This window comes from Bicyclus anynana, chromosome 21 (genome assembly GCF_947172395.1).
Source record: "Bicyclus anynana chromosome 21, ilBicAnyn1.1, whole genome shotgun sequence".
In the NCBI taxonomy this organism is placed as follows: Eukaryota; Metazoa; Arthropoda; class Insecta; order Lepidoptera; family Nymphalidae; genus Bicyclus; species Bicyclus anynana.
The window spans coordinates 1,256,588-1,272,468 of record NC_069103.1 but is presented as its reverse complement, the minus strand read 5'-3'; the positions used below and the strand labels follow the sequence as shown (position 1 = coordinate 1,272,468).

At 33.9% G+C, this 15,881-nt stretch overlaps 3 protein-coding genes across 4 annotated transcripts in view; all 3 read left to right on the top strand.

The window, feature by feature from the left end:
* The window catches only part of LOC112044628 (neurexin-1), a 204,980-nt gene extending 198,648 nt beyond the window's left edge, over nt 1-6,332 (top strand). For both annotated transcript variants that reach the window (XM_024080528.2, XM_024080526.2), the window contains 2 exons: nt 217-359; nt 930-6,332. In XM_024080528.2, the coding sequence (XP_023936296.1) occupies nt 217-359; nt 930-1,082 (296 nt within the window). In that variant the 3' untranslated portion in view covers nt 1,083-6,332. The remainder of the gene's footprint in view (nt 1-216; nt 360-929) is intronic.
* Nucleotides 6,333-6,472: 140 nt separating this feature from the next.
* On the top strand, nt 6,473-9,644 carry LOC128199281 (uncharacterized). The gene is made up of 3 exons (XM_052888172.1): nt 6,473-6,491; nt 8,284-8,555; nt 9,255-9,644. Exons 1-3 carry the CDS (start codon nt 6,473-6,475, stop codon nt 9,642-9,644), a joined length of 681 nt encoding a protein of 226 aa, XP_052744132.1.
* A 1,287-nt stretch (nt 9,645-10,931) lies between these two features.
* Nucleotides 10,932-12,875, top strand: LOC112044642 (uncharacterized). The gene is made up of 2 exons (XM_052888171.1): nt 10,932-11,745; nt 12,427-12,875. The coding sequence occupies exons 1-2, from the start codon at nt 10,932-10,934 to the stop codon at nt 12,873-12,875; spliced, it is 1,263 nt and encodes a 420-aa protein (XP_052744131.1).
* Nucleotides 12,876-15,881: the final 3,006 nt, after the last annotated feature.

Sequence of the window (15,881 nt, the reverse complement as noted above, 5' to 3'; positions counted from 1 at the left end):
AGTAGGATATCTTTCGTTCTACCACTCTTGATTCTTAAACTATTATTAGATACCTATGTATCTAGTCAAAATATAATAGACGATAGCTGTAAGTCTTTTCTAGGCGACCAATATGGTTAAGATTAGACAACTGCGACTAAATGTTTGTTTTCAACGAAACTTTTTCATCAAAGGTGTCTCAAATCCTTTGGCCGATAATTTGTTATTTTGTTCCAGGTATCGTGGCGATAGTGCTGATAGCTATTATAATTATAGTTATAATTGTGTTGAAAGTGATGTTCCGCATAGATACCTCATACAAGGTCACGGAAGACAAGAGCTATCAGCAAAGTGCCAGCGCTGCTTTACTGGGGAACCAGGTAAAATATTATATTAATAGTTTTTTTTTAACTTAGGAACTTAAGGATTTATGAAGTAGTAAGCCTCATTAAGAGCTCATCTTTCCCTGTTCTTTGCTCAGATTTCACCAAATTCGAATCTGTAGTGTCGAAGTTTTGTTTTTGTTTTTGTTTTAGACTGTCTGACATTTATTAGGTAATGAAACCAACCTCAAGTCTCTCGCCACTCGACATTTATTGATCCCATATTTATGGCCCGAACTACATTTTGGTTATTTTTATTGATTTTTGAAAGAGTGGGCAAACAAAAAAACACTAAAATTTGGTAATGAATAGCTTAGTAAATTCAGCCTGTCTATACCAACCAAGTCCAACCTAAAATACGTCATAAGGTTCAGATAATTTTGACGACAAATCTCTCCTTATTATCCCATCCCCCTTTTTGTTGCAACGGGGAGATGCAGAGAGTACAGTTGGTCTGCGGACAATCCTTATCTCTCGTATAAATTATATATTTATTTACTATTTAAAGTCATTACCTGTATTGGTTTTATATGGCTTTGAATTAACTAAATGTATTTGTTTCTTCAGGCCCACTCAAGTTACCAAACCGCTTCGAGCGTCCCAGCCGGCGGAGCAGCGCGGAACCTCGAACCTCTCCCGCTCAACAGGAACGGCACCACCCCCCTCGCGCCGCTCCCGCAACCCGTGAAGCGAGATGGCATCAAGGAGTGGTACGTGTAAGACAGAGATGGATATACCACCCGCTGTTGTGTTTAAAATGGAGTTACGCCACTTGTATTGATAATGCATGGTATAACGATTTCGAGCATTAGGGCCATGGAAGGTGTTTTCTTTTTGTTATATTAGAAGAAGAAGAAGAAGAAGAAGAAGAAATACTTTATTGCACACAAAAATACAATTATAAATTGAAACATTAAAAACATAAATTAAACTTAGCATGCAAAGGCGACCTTATTACTATAAGTAATCTCTACCAGGCAACCCCTGACGAGAGAACTTTAGTAGTTGATCAGTACAGCCATTACACTTTCACAAGATTCTGTCAAGCGTTGAAATGGATTGAATGAAAACACACTTAATTGACAGCAGAAATCGAAAATAACTAAGTAATAAAAAGAATTTAGAAAGATGAAAAATAGGCAGCCTTATCACTTACAAGCAAACACTGCTACTAATAATTGAGAAAGTAAAAGTATGGATCTAACACAGAAAATGTAAGCAGATGCTAGAATTTCCCTAAAAGGCACTAAAAATTACAATTGGGTTGAATTTCGAATTCATTCTCTTTCCCTCAAGAAGTTAACTATCTCTAAAGAAGATTGAATTGAAAATTTTATAAAAGCAAAAGGTAAAAAGTTGAAGCCACTAATGCTTGAAAAAATGCTATTCATAAATCAAGTTATTCTCTTCATAAATCAAGTGATTCGGAGAATAGTAGTGATCTCAGTAATGGCTAGTTCACCCTATTAGCAAGTAATAATGAAGCGATTTGAAGTATTTTAGCATACCATCAGTTTGAAGAAGGTGTAGCCTGAACAAAATAACTTACATAGATTATCAAGCTGTCACGGTTTTTCAACATCAGATGATAAAATAAAGTCAGATGCAAATTTTTATAAGAAAATGTAAAAAAAAATGTGTTCTGAAATGTCCATTAAAATGTTCCTTTTCGGATGGATTCCTTGATTAAATTCTAAACTTCCATGGCTGAAATGCTCGAAGTGATCGCCAACATAAAACCATGTCACACTAATTTGTTCACCGTTTCATTAATTGATTACCTACTTTTTTGGTAGAGTAACAAGGTGCTAAACTTTTCTGTAGGGATATTATAATTTGCACGTTTACTCACATGTGTAAAATATTTGAATGTTAGAGTTGATTGCTCAAGTGATACAAAAGTGACTACTGATTTAAATGATGATCAATTTAATTTCAAATAAGAATAATGTTCATACACATTTCAATTGAATTTAGTTTCAATCTTCCTAACCTCCAAGTAAGCATTCATTCAAAATATGAGCATGCAAATTATATGCTATTGATGATGATGAAGATTAAGAATACTATGATGAATATTTTACACAGAAATAATTAGGTAAACGTTTGCATAATATAGTGCTCCTACTAGGTGGAAGTTATACAAAGGCATTGTTAATACAAGTCTCGTAAGACGGGGACATATCAGCTGTAGATCGATTTATATACGAGAATTAGTTGTGATTCGAATATCAACCCGTAGTCGCTTGGTTCCTTAATTAGCTGAATGGAATATACAAAATAATGATATGATTTGAGAATGGTATGTATTTGGTAATAAATCGTTAATGGTGTGAATGATGAGCAAGTAAAGGTTAAGTTGCATTAAGATAGAGATGATAATACCGACTGATACGCAAGTGTTAGAGCCTTTGTAGACAGTGACATTCTTGTACGCACTACAAGCGTACTGCTTTACAATAGCATTTTGCTGAACGTCATTGGTTTATATATCAAGTATTAAGTTAAGTAAAGTGAATTGAATATTGCAACTATTGTAATGTTTTGTACATCGCTTCCCAGTAGATCTAATTGAAGATTCAAAATAAAATATAAATGCTAGTATACAATCTACTTCGGAGTTTATAATATTTTGATGTTAATACATCAAAATATTATACAATACAACATAATACTGATGTTTTAAAATTGTATTTAGGTTATGTATAAATGAGTTATTATGTATAAAAATCTTAAATTTTTAATTTCTTGTGGTGCTGTAAAAATGTCACAGATTCCAAAGGCTCTTAGTGTAAATATTAATTATGTAAAACGTTGTAGAACGGCACTTGTGAGATCGTGTGTATAAACTTGTTCCATAAACCTTAAACTGTCAGGGAAGATATTTACTATACAGCTCATAATATAGAATTACATAGAGAATACAGCACAGATGTTTAACTTATCAGTTACATATCAACATAAAGCAGCAAGGATTCTGGTGATGGTAATCAAACCATGATAGTTTGTATAAAATAACAGATTTAAAGCATTCTATCAAAAATTTTATCCAAAATTATACGCCTGCCAAATTATAACATGTTTGGAAATGGTTTTTCCAGAATTAAAATCATCATCGATTTCAACAATTTCATTATAATAAGCTACAGTAAAATATTTAGAGTTTGATAGTAAATATTTTCTCCTAAGTTTTCGTTCAATAATTAGTTTATTAACATTGATATTATAATTATTTTAAAACCAGGTTCTGGCACTGATATCTTTGATTTGTATATCCACGTAATGCAATGTACTTTCTGGCTTTCAGACTAACTTCTTCTAATATAAAATGATTGTTGACAATATCTCGATGAGATGTCCAAATTTTCCTCAGCATCATTTTGAAATAATATTTTAATGAGTAGACTTTAAAAATTCGTGTTAATTTATAATTACTTTGTTTATATAGAAAACATGGAGAGTTACATGATTCGTCATGCCTTTTGAAAACAACTTCTGGCCTTAAGCTGGTTATTTAATTGGAAAATCGCAATCTAGCAATCTTTAGCAATAGTAGGTAATATTATGGTTACTTAAATAAAAATATTGCCTACATTACTTTAAAAGATATTGCGAATCTTTAAATTTAAATACTTTTTTGTGAGACAATCCTTTTAAACCCTTATTAATTAAAGAGTACAAGGCTAAAATAAAATGGCGCTGCCACCAATGACAATGAAGCATATCGTTCAATTGAAGACTACGGTACTTTTACAATTACATGTTTCTCTTTCCTATATTTGTTAGGTCTTATACAATATTTTAAATAAATAGGTAATGCGAGTAGGGAATTATAAAGCTGATCAGAAATTTTATTGTATAGAAAATGCAAATGATAAAGAAATATAGCTGATGCCTTTCAGCTTATTTGTATTTTCATTACTAAAACTGCGCAAACTATAACTTGCGATCATTAGAAAATGGTATGTTATTGAGAAAAAAGGCGACATCAGCTTTGATATAGACAGGTATAATAACATAGATGGCGTAAAAACATACGAGCTTGTAGGAAATGGTGGTTCTGTAGAGATTGTTATGCATTATCCCATTTAGACATTAGAGATCAGGGATTTGGTGACAGATTTCCTATGGGTCCATGAAAATACTTTATATATTATACTCTTGAATACCGTACTATGAATTTTGCTATCCGTTTTCCATGGATAGACGTTCGAAGTACGTTTTGCATATTTCTAAATTTATTTGGACCTTGCTCAGACTATAATTTTCAGGGTATACTTATCATCCCATTACCTTAATTTTCCATTGTCTATCGGTTTTTTAGCATTTGTATCTAGAATAATACATATATTTTGCAAATGAAGATTAAAAACACCTATAATTTGTTAATCTTTTAAGTTAAGCTTTGCTTTCTCTCAACATTAATTTAGAGTAACAATAACTTTATGTTATATGGATACCTAGGATATCTGATGTCATTCTCCGATACTATTATTTTCGAAAAAGAATATATTAATTCTGTTACTGATTATTTAAACAAAGGCCTAATCATTAAAAACATCATATTAAATTTTCCAAATGTTAAATCAAATGTAAATATTTTATTAAAACAATAAAACTCAATCCAGAAACGTCAAATAAATTTCATGAAACTAATCCAGGACTAGTTCCTTAATGCGTCCTAATTGTATCCTATTTATAATGTAATGTATTTCAAATAATAAATCGCAAAAATGTTCATGCTCATTTTGTATACACCTGAGTATATTTCACTCATTAGACTTGTCGTTTTTATTTAGTTTTGGTTTTCTTTAGAAATTTATTATGGATTTTGCAAAATGTACTTTATTTTAATGCTTTAGTTATATTATAATCTTTTTTAAATTGTGTCAATACTCAAGTGTTTAAGATTTTCTCACCATCATGTTGTATTTTGTTTTTGTTCATTATATCGTTGATTATTTTAATAAATACTCAAGCATTATGGTAATAAAATCGTTTCTGTGCTTATTTTGTGTCTTCAATCTTTACATCTTCATTTAATAAGTATTACTTATCAACTATAACATATTACCAATTTTTAATTTTAAAATCATAAATAGATTTTTGGTAATCTCATTTTTATATAATTACAATAACTGATTATATTATTATTAGTTAGATTTGTTTATTATAAGCTATGTCATTTACTTTGAAAGCTTTTACATTACGGATGCCTTGCTTGTATTTTTTATAATAAAATACTACATCCACCGTCCCGTTTTCCTCTTTCCCAATATTTCAATAGCTATGTTCATATTCAAACACTTTTATCTTAATCTTGTTGATTGATGATTATTTTAAACTGGTACCTGTTCTCACCCACTTACATTTTTGTACAACATATCAATTAGTTATCAGCAATAGTCCGCTCCCAATGTGAGTGTAGACCGATTTTACTTCAATTAGGTTGATTTACATCAAGTAACTGAAGAAAATGCAAGATTAAGATAAAAACAAGCTGTGGACGTAGCTAATTAGCTTTAACGATAAAGTCATATTTATATAGATTGTTATGGAGCACAGGTTTTAGGGACTCGAAGTTGCATTTATTGTATATAGTAATATATGAATAACTTAATGTAATGTAAGCGGTATTGTACGGTGTAACGTCACACTCGTTTTACGGCACAAAGCGTTAGAACAATTTGTTTGTCTGTCAATTTTAGTCGTAATTATAATAGTTAATGTATTTTAGTTATTTGTACCAATAAATGTACCGTGATAATTTTTACTTTTACAGTTTAAGTTCTCACAATACAATATTACGTAAGATCCCCGATCAATTTGTTTGAATGTGAGCAATGTTTTATGAAAACATTTTAAATGTTTAATTGTTTCGACCACACACATTTAAAGTTGTTGTACAGTCAAGATTTGTTTGTGTAAAGCGATCAGATTTTGAAATAATAATACATTATGTAATTTACATGTCCTTTTGTTTTATTTTTTAATCTTATTAAACCTGAACAGGAACAACATAGACATTGCTAGTGATTATTAGGCCTTGTCCATTAAGTAGTACCTACGGCGCAGCGATACTAAGTGAATGTTCCAAAAAAGAAACGTTGATGTCCAATGAAGTAACAGGTACGTGAGCTTGAACAGTTCATGCTAACAAGGTTATCATGTCCTAGTGTATGACTTAAACATCAGCCACCGCATAATTTTTGTCGTATATTTATGGCTTTTTTAAGAAATGACCGTAAGAAAATTTTATATCAAGTGGCAGTGATTTACCATCATTTTAGTTGAATATAAAAGTAAATTACATTACATTTCTTATTTTTTTTTATTTTTTACAAGTTAGCCCTACACTCTTACCTTGACTACAATCTTACCTGATGGAAAGTGATGATGCAATCTAAGATGGAACGGGCAAACTTGTTAGAAGTAGGATAAAAATCAACACCCCAGTACGTTTTACCGTTAGGGTGATAACTAGCCACGGATGAAGCCTCCCACCAGCTAGGCCTGGACCAATTAACAAAATCTCAATCAGTCCAGCCGGAGATCGACCACAGGATCTCCGTCTTCCACCATCCACCACCACCACCACAATCCACCGCGCATACCATACGGCGTCATGAAGGCCGTTAATGTACTTGAACATATTTGCTTTGAAATAGGTTCCAATGATGCTTTAGTAAAGTTGAATGAGGATAATGACGGTGAACTTACGTTAAACTCGATAACAACTTTGAACTTTAAATACAAAGAAGTTCAGGATGATGATGATGAATCATAAATTATTTATATGTTAGCCTACTTTCTTTCAAATGTCACTGCCGTGAAACAGTTTATTGCTAGAAATCGTCAACATAAAAACTACAATAAGTTTAATACTACTAATAATTGTAGTGGTTTAGAGCTTTTTACAACCGCGTTCAAGATAACATAGAGTCAATTTCTATAGTATTGTAAAATGCAGGTTAACCTGAGCATACATCATATTATACTTATAGCGTAGGTATGTATGAAATATTTTCTACAAGGTGTAAAGATTATAAAACATTCGACTAAATAAGTACCTTACAAAAAATCATGCACACATGGCAAGCACACACAACACGCAATAAACACACATTTTTTACGTATTGTATACAAACATGCAAATGTACAAACATTCTTGTTGTAATATCTGTAAATCAGTTTTAGGTAGTTTTTCATCTTTTTTATTAAGAAAAACTAAAATTTTAATATTTTGATTTATTAAAATCAAAATATTAAAATTTGGCTTTGTACTAGAAATGTTATGTACCTCTGCCTTTTTAAACTTCCTGAATTAATAATCGCGTTAAGTCTCACCTTTAAATCCTTATTTTCCTTACAACTGCAGACAAACCCACATCTAATATGGAGTTTAAGGTTTCAATTCTATGGTTTGTTCATCTACTATCTGTAACATTAGGTGAATATCCATCTATAGCTACAAATGATTTTGAACAGTTTGAAAATATAGCAGAATGTTTATTAAAAATGACTGCAAAATACTTCGTTGATAAAAAAGCTTTAAGTGGAAGCATAATTGTCGTAGATCTGCATTCACATGCTTCTGTTAGAGAAGGAACAATACTAAAAGCAATGCATGGAGGCAAACACTTCTCTATAATGATCAAAAATGGATTCCGGCCCCACGCCAATGCTTCACACTTTTTTGAAAAGGCTAAAAACTACATGATGATATTGAAAACAAAATATGATCCAGGAATTCACTTAGGTCTCCTAAGTCATTTGCCAACTTGGAATCCCCTTGCGAAGGTGGTGGCTTTTTATCAGTTGAGGCCAAACGAAAATGGTAAAAAAGTTGCCATGTGGCTAACCAACGTATATCGAAGTTTTAAAATTCTCAGATGCATAATTTTAATCCATTCGCCGTTAGATAACGTAATAACCGCCTACTCTTGGACCCCTTACAGTGATAATAATTGTGCTGGAAAATGCAAATCAGTATACGTTTTAGATAAATGTAAAGATAATAAAATAATCGAGTTTGAGCCCGAAAGGGAAAAATTTCCGTTAGACTTAAAGGGGTGCCCGTTAACCACATACGCAGTTATATCTGAACCGTATGTCTTACCTCCGATCAAAAAAGTCGCTAATGCTCCATGGAACGATGTTTACGATTTTCAAAAAGGTGGCGAAATAAATCTTGTAAAAACTATAAGCAAATTTACCAATATGACTCTTATTATTAGAATGTCAGAGAAAAAAGAAAATTGGGGTGTTATCAATCCAGACGGTAAGGCGACTGGAGCTTACAAGATATTAAAGAATGATTCGATTGATTTCGTTATAGGAAATGTTGAAGTCACAAGGACTCTTCGTAAGTGGTTCGATCCTACAATAAGTTATACTCAAGATGAAATGACTTGGTGCGTGCCGAAAGCAAAAAAAGCTGCAGCATGGGATAATCTTATAAAAATATTCCACTGGTCCACTTGGATAGCCACTTTAGCAAGTGTAACAATAATGGGCATTATTTTCCATTATATGTATAGCAAAGAACATCGAAATGTGTCAAAGTGGCCTACGAATTCTATTTTAATGACTTTGAATATGCTGCTAGGGTCGTCTTCGAAATTTAATCCGAAATCATCAAAATTTCGTATTTTAGTAGTCGGATGGCTCTGTTTCAGTGTTAACATGATAATAACGTACGAATCATTCCTGAGAAGCTCGCTAATGCACCCGCGATTTGAAAAGCAGATAAGTAGCGAATCAGATCTAATACACTCCGGTATTCCTTTGGGAGGTAGAGAGATTTACCGATCCTATTTCGAGACTAATAATGCTAGCGGATTTTATTTGTATCGCAAATATATCTCTACAACGTTCACCGAAGGGATAAAGCGGGCGGCTTTGGATAGAAATTTCGCTGTTGTTTCATCGAGAAGGCAGGCTGAATATATGGATCAGATGTTGGGTAAAGGTGAGACATTAATTTATTGTTTTCCCGAAAGGAATAATCTTTATAAATACGGAGTTGTTTTACTAACCAGGCAGTGGTTCCCCATGTTGGAAAGGGTTAATAACATTATACGGAGCGTTTCGGAAAATGGTCTGATTGACAAATGGAACGAGGAACTATTTACGAATAAAATCAGGTCTGAAGGTGCTGTAGTGTTGCCGCTGGGTGTACAACATTTGTTGGGAGCCTTTGTGTTAACTGGTATCTTGTATGCCGTGTCTATTGTTGTTTTTGTTGGAGAATTAGTTTTAGGTTATATTACGAGAAAGTAGAAAGCATACAAGATGCACCAATAGATTTGTGTAGCTTTTATTTAATAAAAAATCTTTAATAACTAAAGTCATTTATTCACGCTCGTACAAGAGCCTACTAGATTTTTTTATTTAACCATCATCTCTTTTGAGAATAGAATAAACCATTATATATATTAATGTAGTGATTATTAAAGTTAATGTTAAAAATTTTAGCATTTCATTTATTTCTTAATTAGGATAATTAAACCGTTAGGAATTCAATAGCAAAGAGTTAATACAACAATATTGCTAACAATCTGTCTGTAAACAATCACAGGACAAGCTAATAACACTCTTTCTGCAATGTGCCGTGCCTTAAGTTACCTGACTAGAAAAGAAATGGCAAACATTGCGAATTTACAAATGATTGGCCTATTTGATTCTAAATGTCAACAAATGGCAAAACAAAGAAAAAATTATCAGCAGGTGTACTCCACCAGTTACAATATTTTTCATCTGACAATATTTAATCGAGTCAACAAAAAAGAATAACTAATAATGTTGAAAATAGAAAAGGTTAATTTTGTTTCTAATCCTTTGTTTATATGTTTTATGAATATAAATAATAATCAAACTCCTTTAGTTGTGAATAAAATGAACTAGTGTTATCGCCGTTTAGTGTTGGAAATAGTAGTCTGTGACGGATATGACATCACTCGATCTCGTGTTGGCTTCAGTGTGCTTGTGGCGTTCGAGCCGTCCACATCTCTTGTTGTGTAATTCTTTATGGGTTACTTGGGATAGGCGGGGAGAGTGACTTGAGTGGAAAAGGGGAGTGTTTGATATCAGTCAAAGGAACCTTTAACCCTACACACATCGTTCGCAAGTACGTGACTTCACTCAAGGTCATTCTCTGCCATTCTAGGGTCTTATTTTGCTTACAGTTTGATTTGTTAATTAAGTTGTCCTGACAAGTGTTGTGAATCATAACCTTTGTTCTACATTAGTTTTCTTATATTTGCAATCACCTTTGAGTCCACTAAAACTAGCATTTTCCCGCAGCTTCACTAATGACAAAATTGTATACAGTACAAAATTGTAATCGTTACAAACGATTGACTAGGTACACAGAACCTACCTACTTACTCATACTTCATTTATTTCAAATATCCTAAATAAAATGAAACAACGGTAGTAATTGTTAGTAACTAGTATTAAACCCTCAAGTGTACCATCCCTGCACACAACCATTTGCGAATTTAAACGCTAAAATCACACTCATTTGCAAAATTTCGCTATTTTCTTAGTACGGCGTAGTCAGTCAAGATGTGCTCACACGAAATATCATTCGTACTATTCATATATCTCATCAATATTGCATATAGCAACAATACACTTTTGTTTAGTTCTGAGACTAACCAAAACACGAAGAGCGCAATTTGTGTTTTGAAACTATCTGAGAAATACTTCGTGGAGAAGAAAGCATTAAGAGGTAGCATCGTCATCATAAACATACAATCCTACACTTCAACTACAGAAGCATTGATATTACAAACCCTGCATAGTGGTAAGAAGTATTCAATTATGGTAAAAAATGGTTTCCGGCCTCACGCCAACGCATCTCACTTTCCTGAGAAAGCAAAGAACTACATGTTGATTTTGGAAAACAAAACTGATCTAGCAATCCACTTGGACCAATTGAGATCATTGCCGTCTTGGAACCCACTCGCTAAATCCGTAGCTTACTATCAACTAAAACCAAACGAAGACGGCGAAAGAGCAGCAATCAAATTAATTAACGAATTTCGTAATTTTAAAATCCTTAAAAGTATAATCTTGATTTATTCCTCGTTAAATGATGATATCACCGCGTACTCCTGGTCTCCATACAGTGATACAAACTGCGCCGGTAAATGTACAACAGTATACATTTTAGACAAATGCAAAGATAACAATATAAAGCAATTCGAACCTCAAAGGGAGATGTTTCCATACGACTTAAAAGGATGCCCTCTAATAACGTACGCCGTCATATCTGAACCGTATGTGATGCCTCCCGAAAGAAAAGTTACGAACACAATATGGAGCGACGCTTATGAATTCGAAAAGGGTGGGGAGATAAATCTTGTGAAGATTATAAGTCAATTCACAAACATGAGTCTTATTATTCGAGTTTCAGACAAAGAGGAGAACTGGGGCGTGATCTACCCGGACGGGAGGGCGACAGGAGCTTACAGTATGTTACGAAATGATTCCGTGGATCTCGTCATCGGCAATATAGAAGTTACGCGCACAATTCGCAAATGGTTCCAACCAACCGTAAGTTATACTCAAGACGAGATGACTTGGTGCGTGCCGAAAGCGAAGCCGGCGGCGACTTGGGATAACCTCATTATAATTTTTCAATGGACAACTTGGGTGGCCACTTCGCTGAGTATTATTATAATGGGCAACATTTTCCATTATATGTACTACAAAGAGCATAATGAGACTATAACCAAATGGCCGACGAATTCGATTTTGATGACATTTAGTATGCTACTCGGATGGGGTGCACGATTTGAACCGAAATCGTCGGCGTTCCGCATTTTGATTTTCGTCTGGTTATGCTTCAGTTTGAACATGGCGATATCGTACGAGTCGTTCCTGAGGAGCTTCCTAATACACCCACGATTCGAGAAGCAGATAAGTACTGAATCTAATCTAATTCAGTCTGGAATTCCTTTGGGAGGTCGGGAGATATACCGATCCTATTTTGAGAATAATAACGCGAGTGGATTTTATTTGTATCGCAAATATAATACTACTACTTTCTCTGAAGGTGTAAGACGGGCGGCTTTCGAGAAAAACTTCGCTGTTGTCTCATCGAGAAGGCAGGCGGAATATATGGATCAGAAATTGGGCAAAGGTGCGCCTTTGATATATTGCTTCCCAGAGAGTGATAACCTTTACAAATACGGTGTCGTATTGTTGGCTAGACAATGGTTTCCAATGTTGGAGAGATTCAATAACATCATACGGAGTGTTTCAGAGAATGGTTTGATAGATAAATGGAACGAAGAGTTGTTTATACACAACACGCGCGATGCAACTAACGCTATTCTACCGTTAAGTATCCAGCATTTACTCGGAGCTTTTATTCTGATTGGAATCCTATATGCGGTTAGTGTAGTGATCTTTATGGGGGAGATAATATTGGGTATGTTAAAATGTAGACAAATAGCTGATGTGTTGATGATAGTACCGAAGATACGAAATAATGTGAGATAAACTGTAAAATGCATAATGTAGTGTAATTCTTGTACTTAACTTGTAAAATGCATAATGCAGTGTGGGTTCTTTTCTTTAATTTGTAAAATGCATAATGTAGTGTGGGTTGTTATATTTATTTAACTTTCAAAATGCATAATCTTAATGTAGTATGGGTTCTTGTATTTAACTTGTAAAATGTATAATGTAGTGTGCGTTGTTGTATTTAACTTGTAAAATGCATAATGTAATGTGGGTTCTTGTATTTAACTTGTAAAATGCATAATGTATAGTGGCTTATTGTATTTAAATTGTAAAATGCATAGTGTAGAGTGGGTTCTTGTATTTAACTTGTAAAATGCATAATGTAGTGTGGGTTCTTGTATTTACATACAAAATTTTTCCGATTGTTCCCAAGAATTGAAATTGAAACTAATAAATGACTAATACCGAACCCTAACCTTACCGAAAGCAACTAGCGGCTAAAATAAGGTTAGTCATCATCATGTATGTATTTCTTTAAATTTTATCTAAATGTTTCCAGCTTTGTTCAGTTGTCTATTGTAAAATCTTCCTAGATTTACAGCCGGCAATAAATTTTAATTAATTTATTATTTGCCTATCCGTTTGATGCCTTATTGGAGTACAATATCAACTCCTACACCAAAGCAATAAGGTTCAATTTTGTTTATCCAATATGAGTTGCGAAGGCGATATGGGATGTTAACCAAACCATAATTTGGAAGCTAATTATCAACACATTAGTACGTTGTTTACAAAATGTTTCAGTTGCAAAATCAAACATTGATCCTTAAGTATTGAAACGTAAGGTACGTTTTCGCGTGAAATATATTTTCGCGAATGTAATTTTTGGTCGCTTTGCTAATACCATGTGAGGGTATTAGGTGTTTAGGTGCTACTAATTGAGTTTTATGGCTTTTGATTTAATTAAAGTATTTATAGGGTCATACAGAATAACTGGTATTAAAATCTAACGCAATAGGTATCGTTTCGGTGCTAATTGCCAAGATATGTAGAGATTTCGATGCCTACTAATTATTCATTTATTATTTGTTCACAGTCGATAAAAGTATGAAGTCTAGTCCCACTTAGTTCAGATCCGAGTCTCACAGGAGACTTAGTCTAGACTAGACATTAAGTAGAAGAAACGTCTCTTTATAGAGACCTTTCTGACGGCCTCTGTGGCGCAGTGGTGTGCGCGGTGGATTTACAAAACTAAGGTCCTGGGTTCGATCTCTGGTTGGGCCGATTGAGGTTTTTTAATTCGTCCACATCTGGCTGTTGGGAGGCTTTAAATAACGTTCGCTGTTTAATAAGCAACTAAATGAAATTAAGACAATTATACACATTTGTCCGCCTCAGTTTTGATGCACTAGTGATTTATCTCTAGTATTAAATATCATTGGGTAGGGCAATAAGTCATGACGAAAGCTAAAAGATGAAAGGTTTTTATCAGGTTGTATTTTGCAAATATACTATCATATATTTTGTTAATTTGTTAAGTTGCTTATTTAGTCAGATAACCTTTTTTTTTTTTACAAGTTAGCCCTTGACTACAATCTCACCTGATGGTGAGTGATGATGCAATCTAATATGGAATCGGGCTAATTTGTTAGGAGGAGGATGAAATCCACACCCCTTTCGGTTTCAACACGACGTCGTACCGGAATGCTAAATCGCTTGGCGGTACGTCTTTGCCGGTAGCCCACCAGCCAAACCTGGACCAATTAAGAAAACCTCAATCGGTCCAGCCGGGGATCGAACTCAGGACCTCCGTCTTGTAAGTCCACTGCGCATACCACTGCGCCAGGAGGCCGTCAAAACACCTAATCACTTAGGTATTTCTTAAACAGCTAAGAAATACCTAAGTAAAATTTGCAACTGATAAGAATTAAGATACTCCGCTGATAAGGTTACACTATTAATCTCGAGTGAGCGCGGGAGTGATGTGCGGAACCCGTCAGCCATTTATAACGGCAACCGTGACAGTGACGTCTTAAACTGTGACACTGTGAGATATTAATTAGCGGGGTCATTGAACTTTAGTACCTACACTCTGCTTCTTTGATGAACCAGATCTTGGAAGATATTATATTATACTAGTAGACGCCGCGCGGTTTCACCCGCTTGGTTTCCGTTCTCGCAGGAATACGGGGATAAAATATAGCCTATAGCCTTCCTCGTTAAATGGGCTATCTAAAAATGAAAGAATTTTTCAAATCGGACCAGTAGTTCCTAAGATTAGCGTGTTCAACCAAACAAACAAACTCTTCAGCTTTATAATATTAGTATAGATTATATCCCAATTTTAGCTTAACTTGCTGTGAAATTATTGGTTAAACACCATGTAAATAAATGTAATATAATAAAAATTTTAATAAAAAAAATACAACCGACTTCAAAACCAAAAAACGTAACCAATAAACTAAAAAGCGAAAAATAACATCATAATATGTTCTACCTGCTGATCAGTATGAAGGCGGTGCTAAGCCGGTGATGTATTAATTCAAGCCATTTAGATTTTGCAGACAGTGTTGTTTCATGTGGTCCTGTCAGAAATGGCTTAAATCAAGACAACACCGGCTAAGCACCGCCTTCATACTGATCAGCAGGTAGAACATATTATGATGTTATTTTTCGCTTTTTAGTTTACTGGTTACGTTTTTTGGTTTTGAAGTCGGTTGTATTTTTTTTATTAAAATTTTTATTATTTTTCCATTTTTAGTGTAAAATTTCATCTCAAACGAACACATCAGACCCCTAATGACAGTCACAACCCATCTTGGTACAAAATTCTCAGCAATACAAATTAATCAAGCCCAAGCACAAGGTAGCTACCGTACACCGTTAAGGGGTTCCCTTAATTGACCTTGGTCTTCGTCATCAGACCCCTAATGACAGTCACAACCCATCTTGGTACAAAGTTCTCAGCAATACGAATTAATCAAGGCCAAACACAAGGTAGTTACTGTAAACTGTTAAGGAGTTCCCTTAATTGTCCTTGGT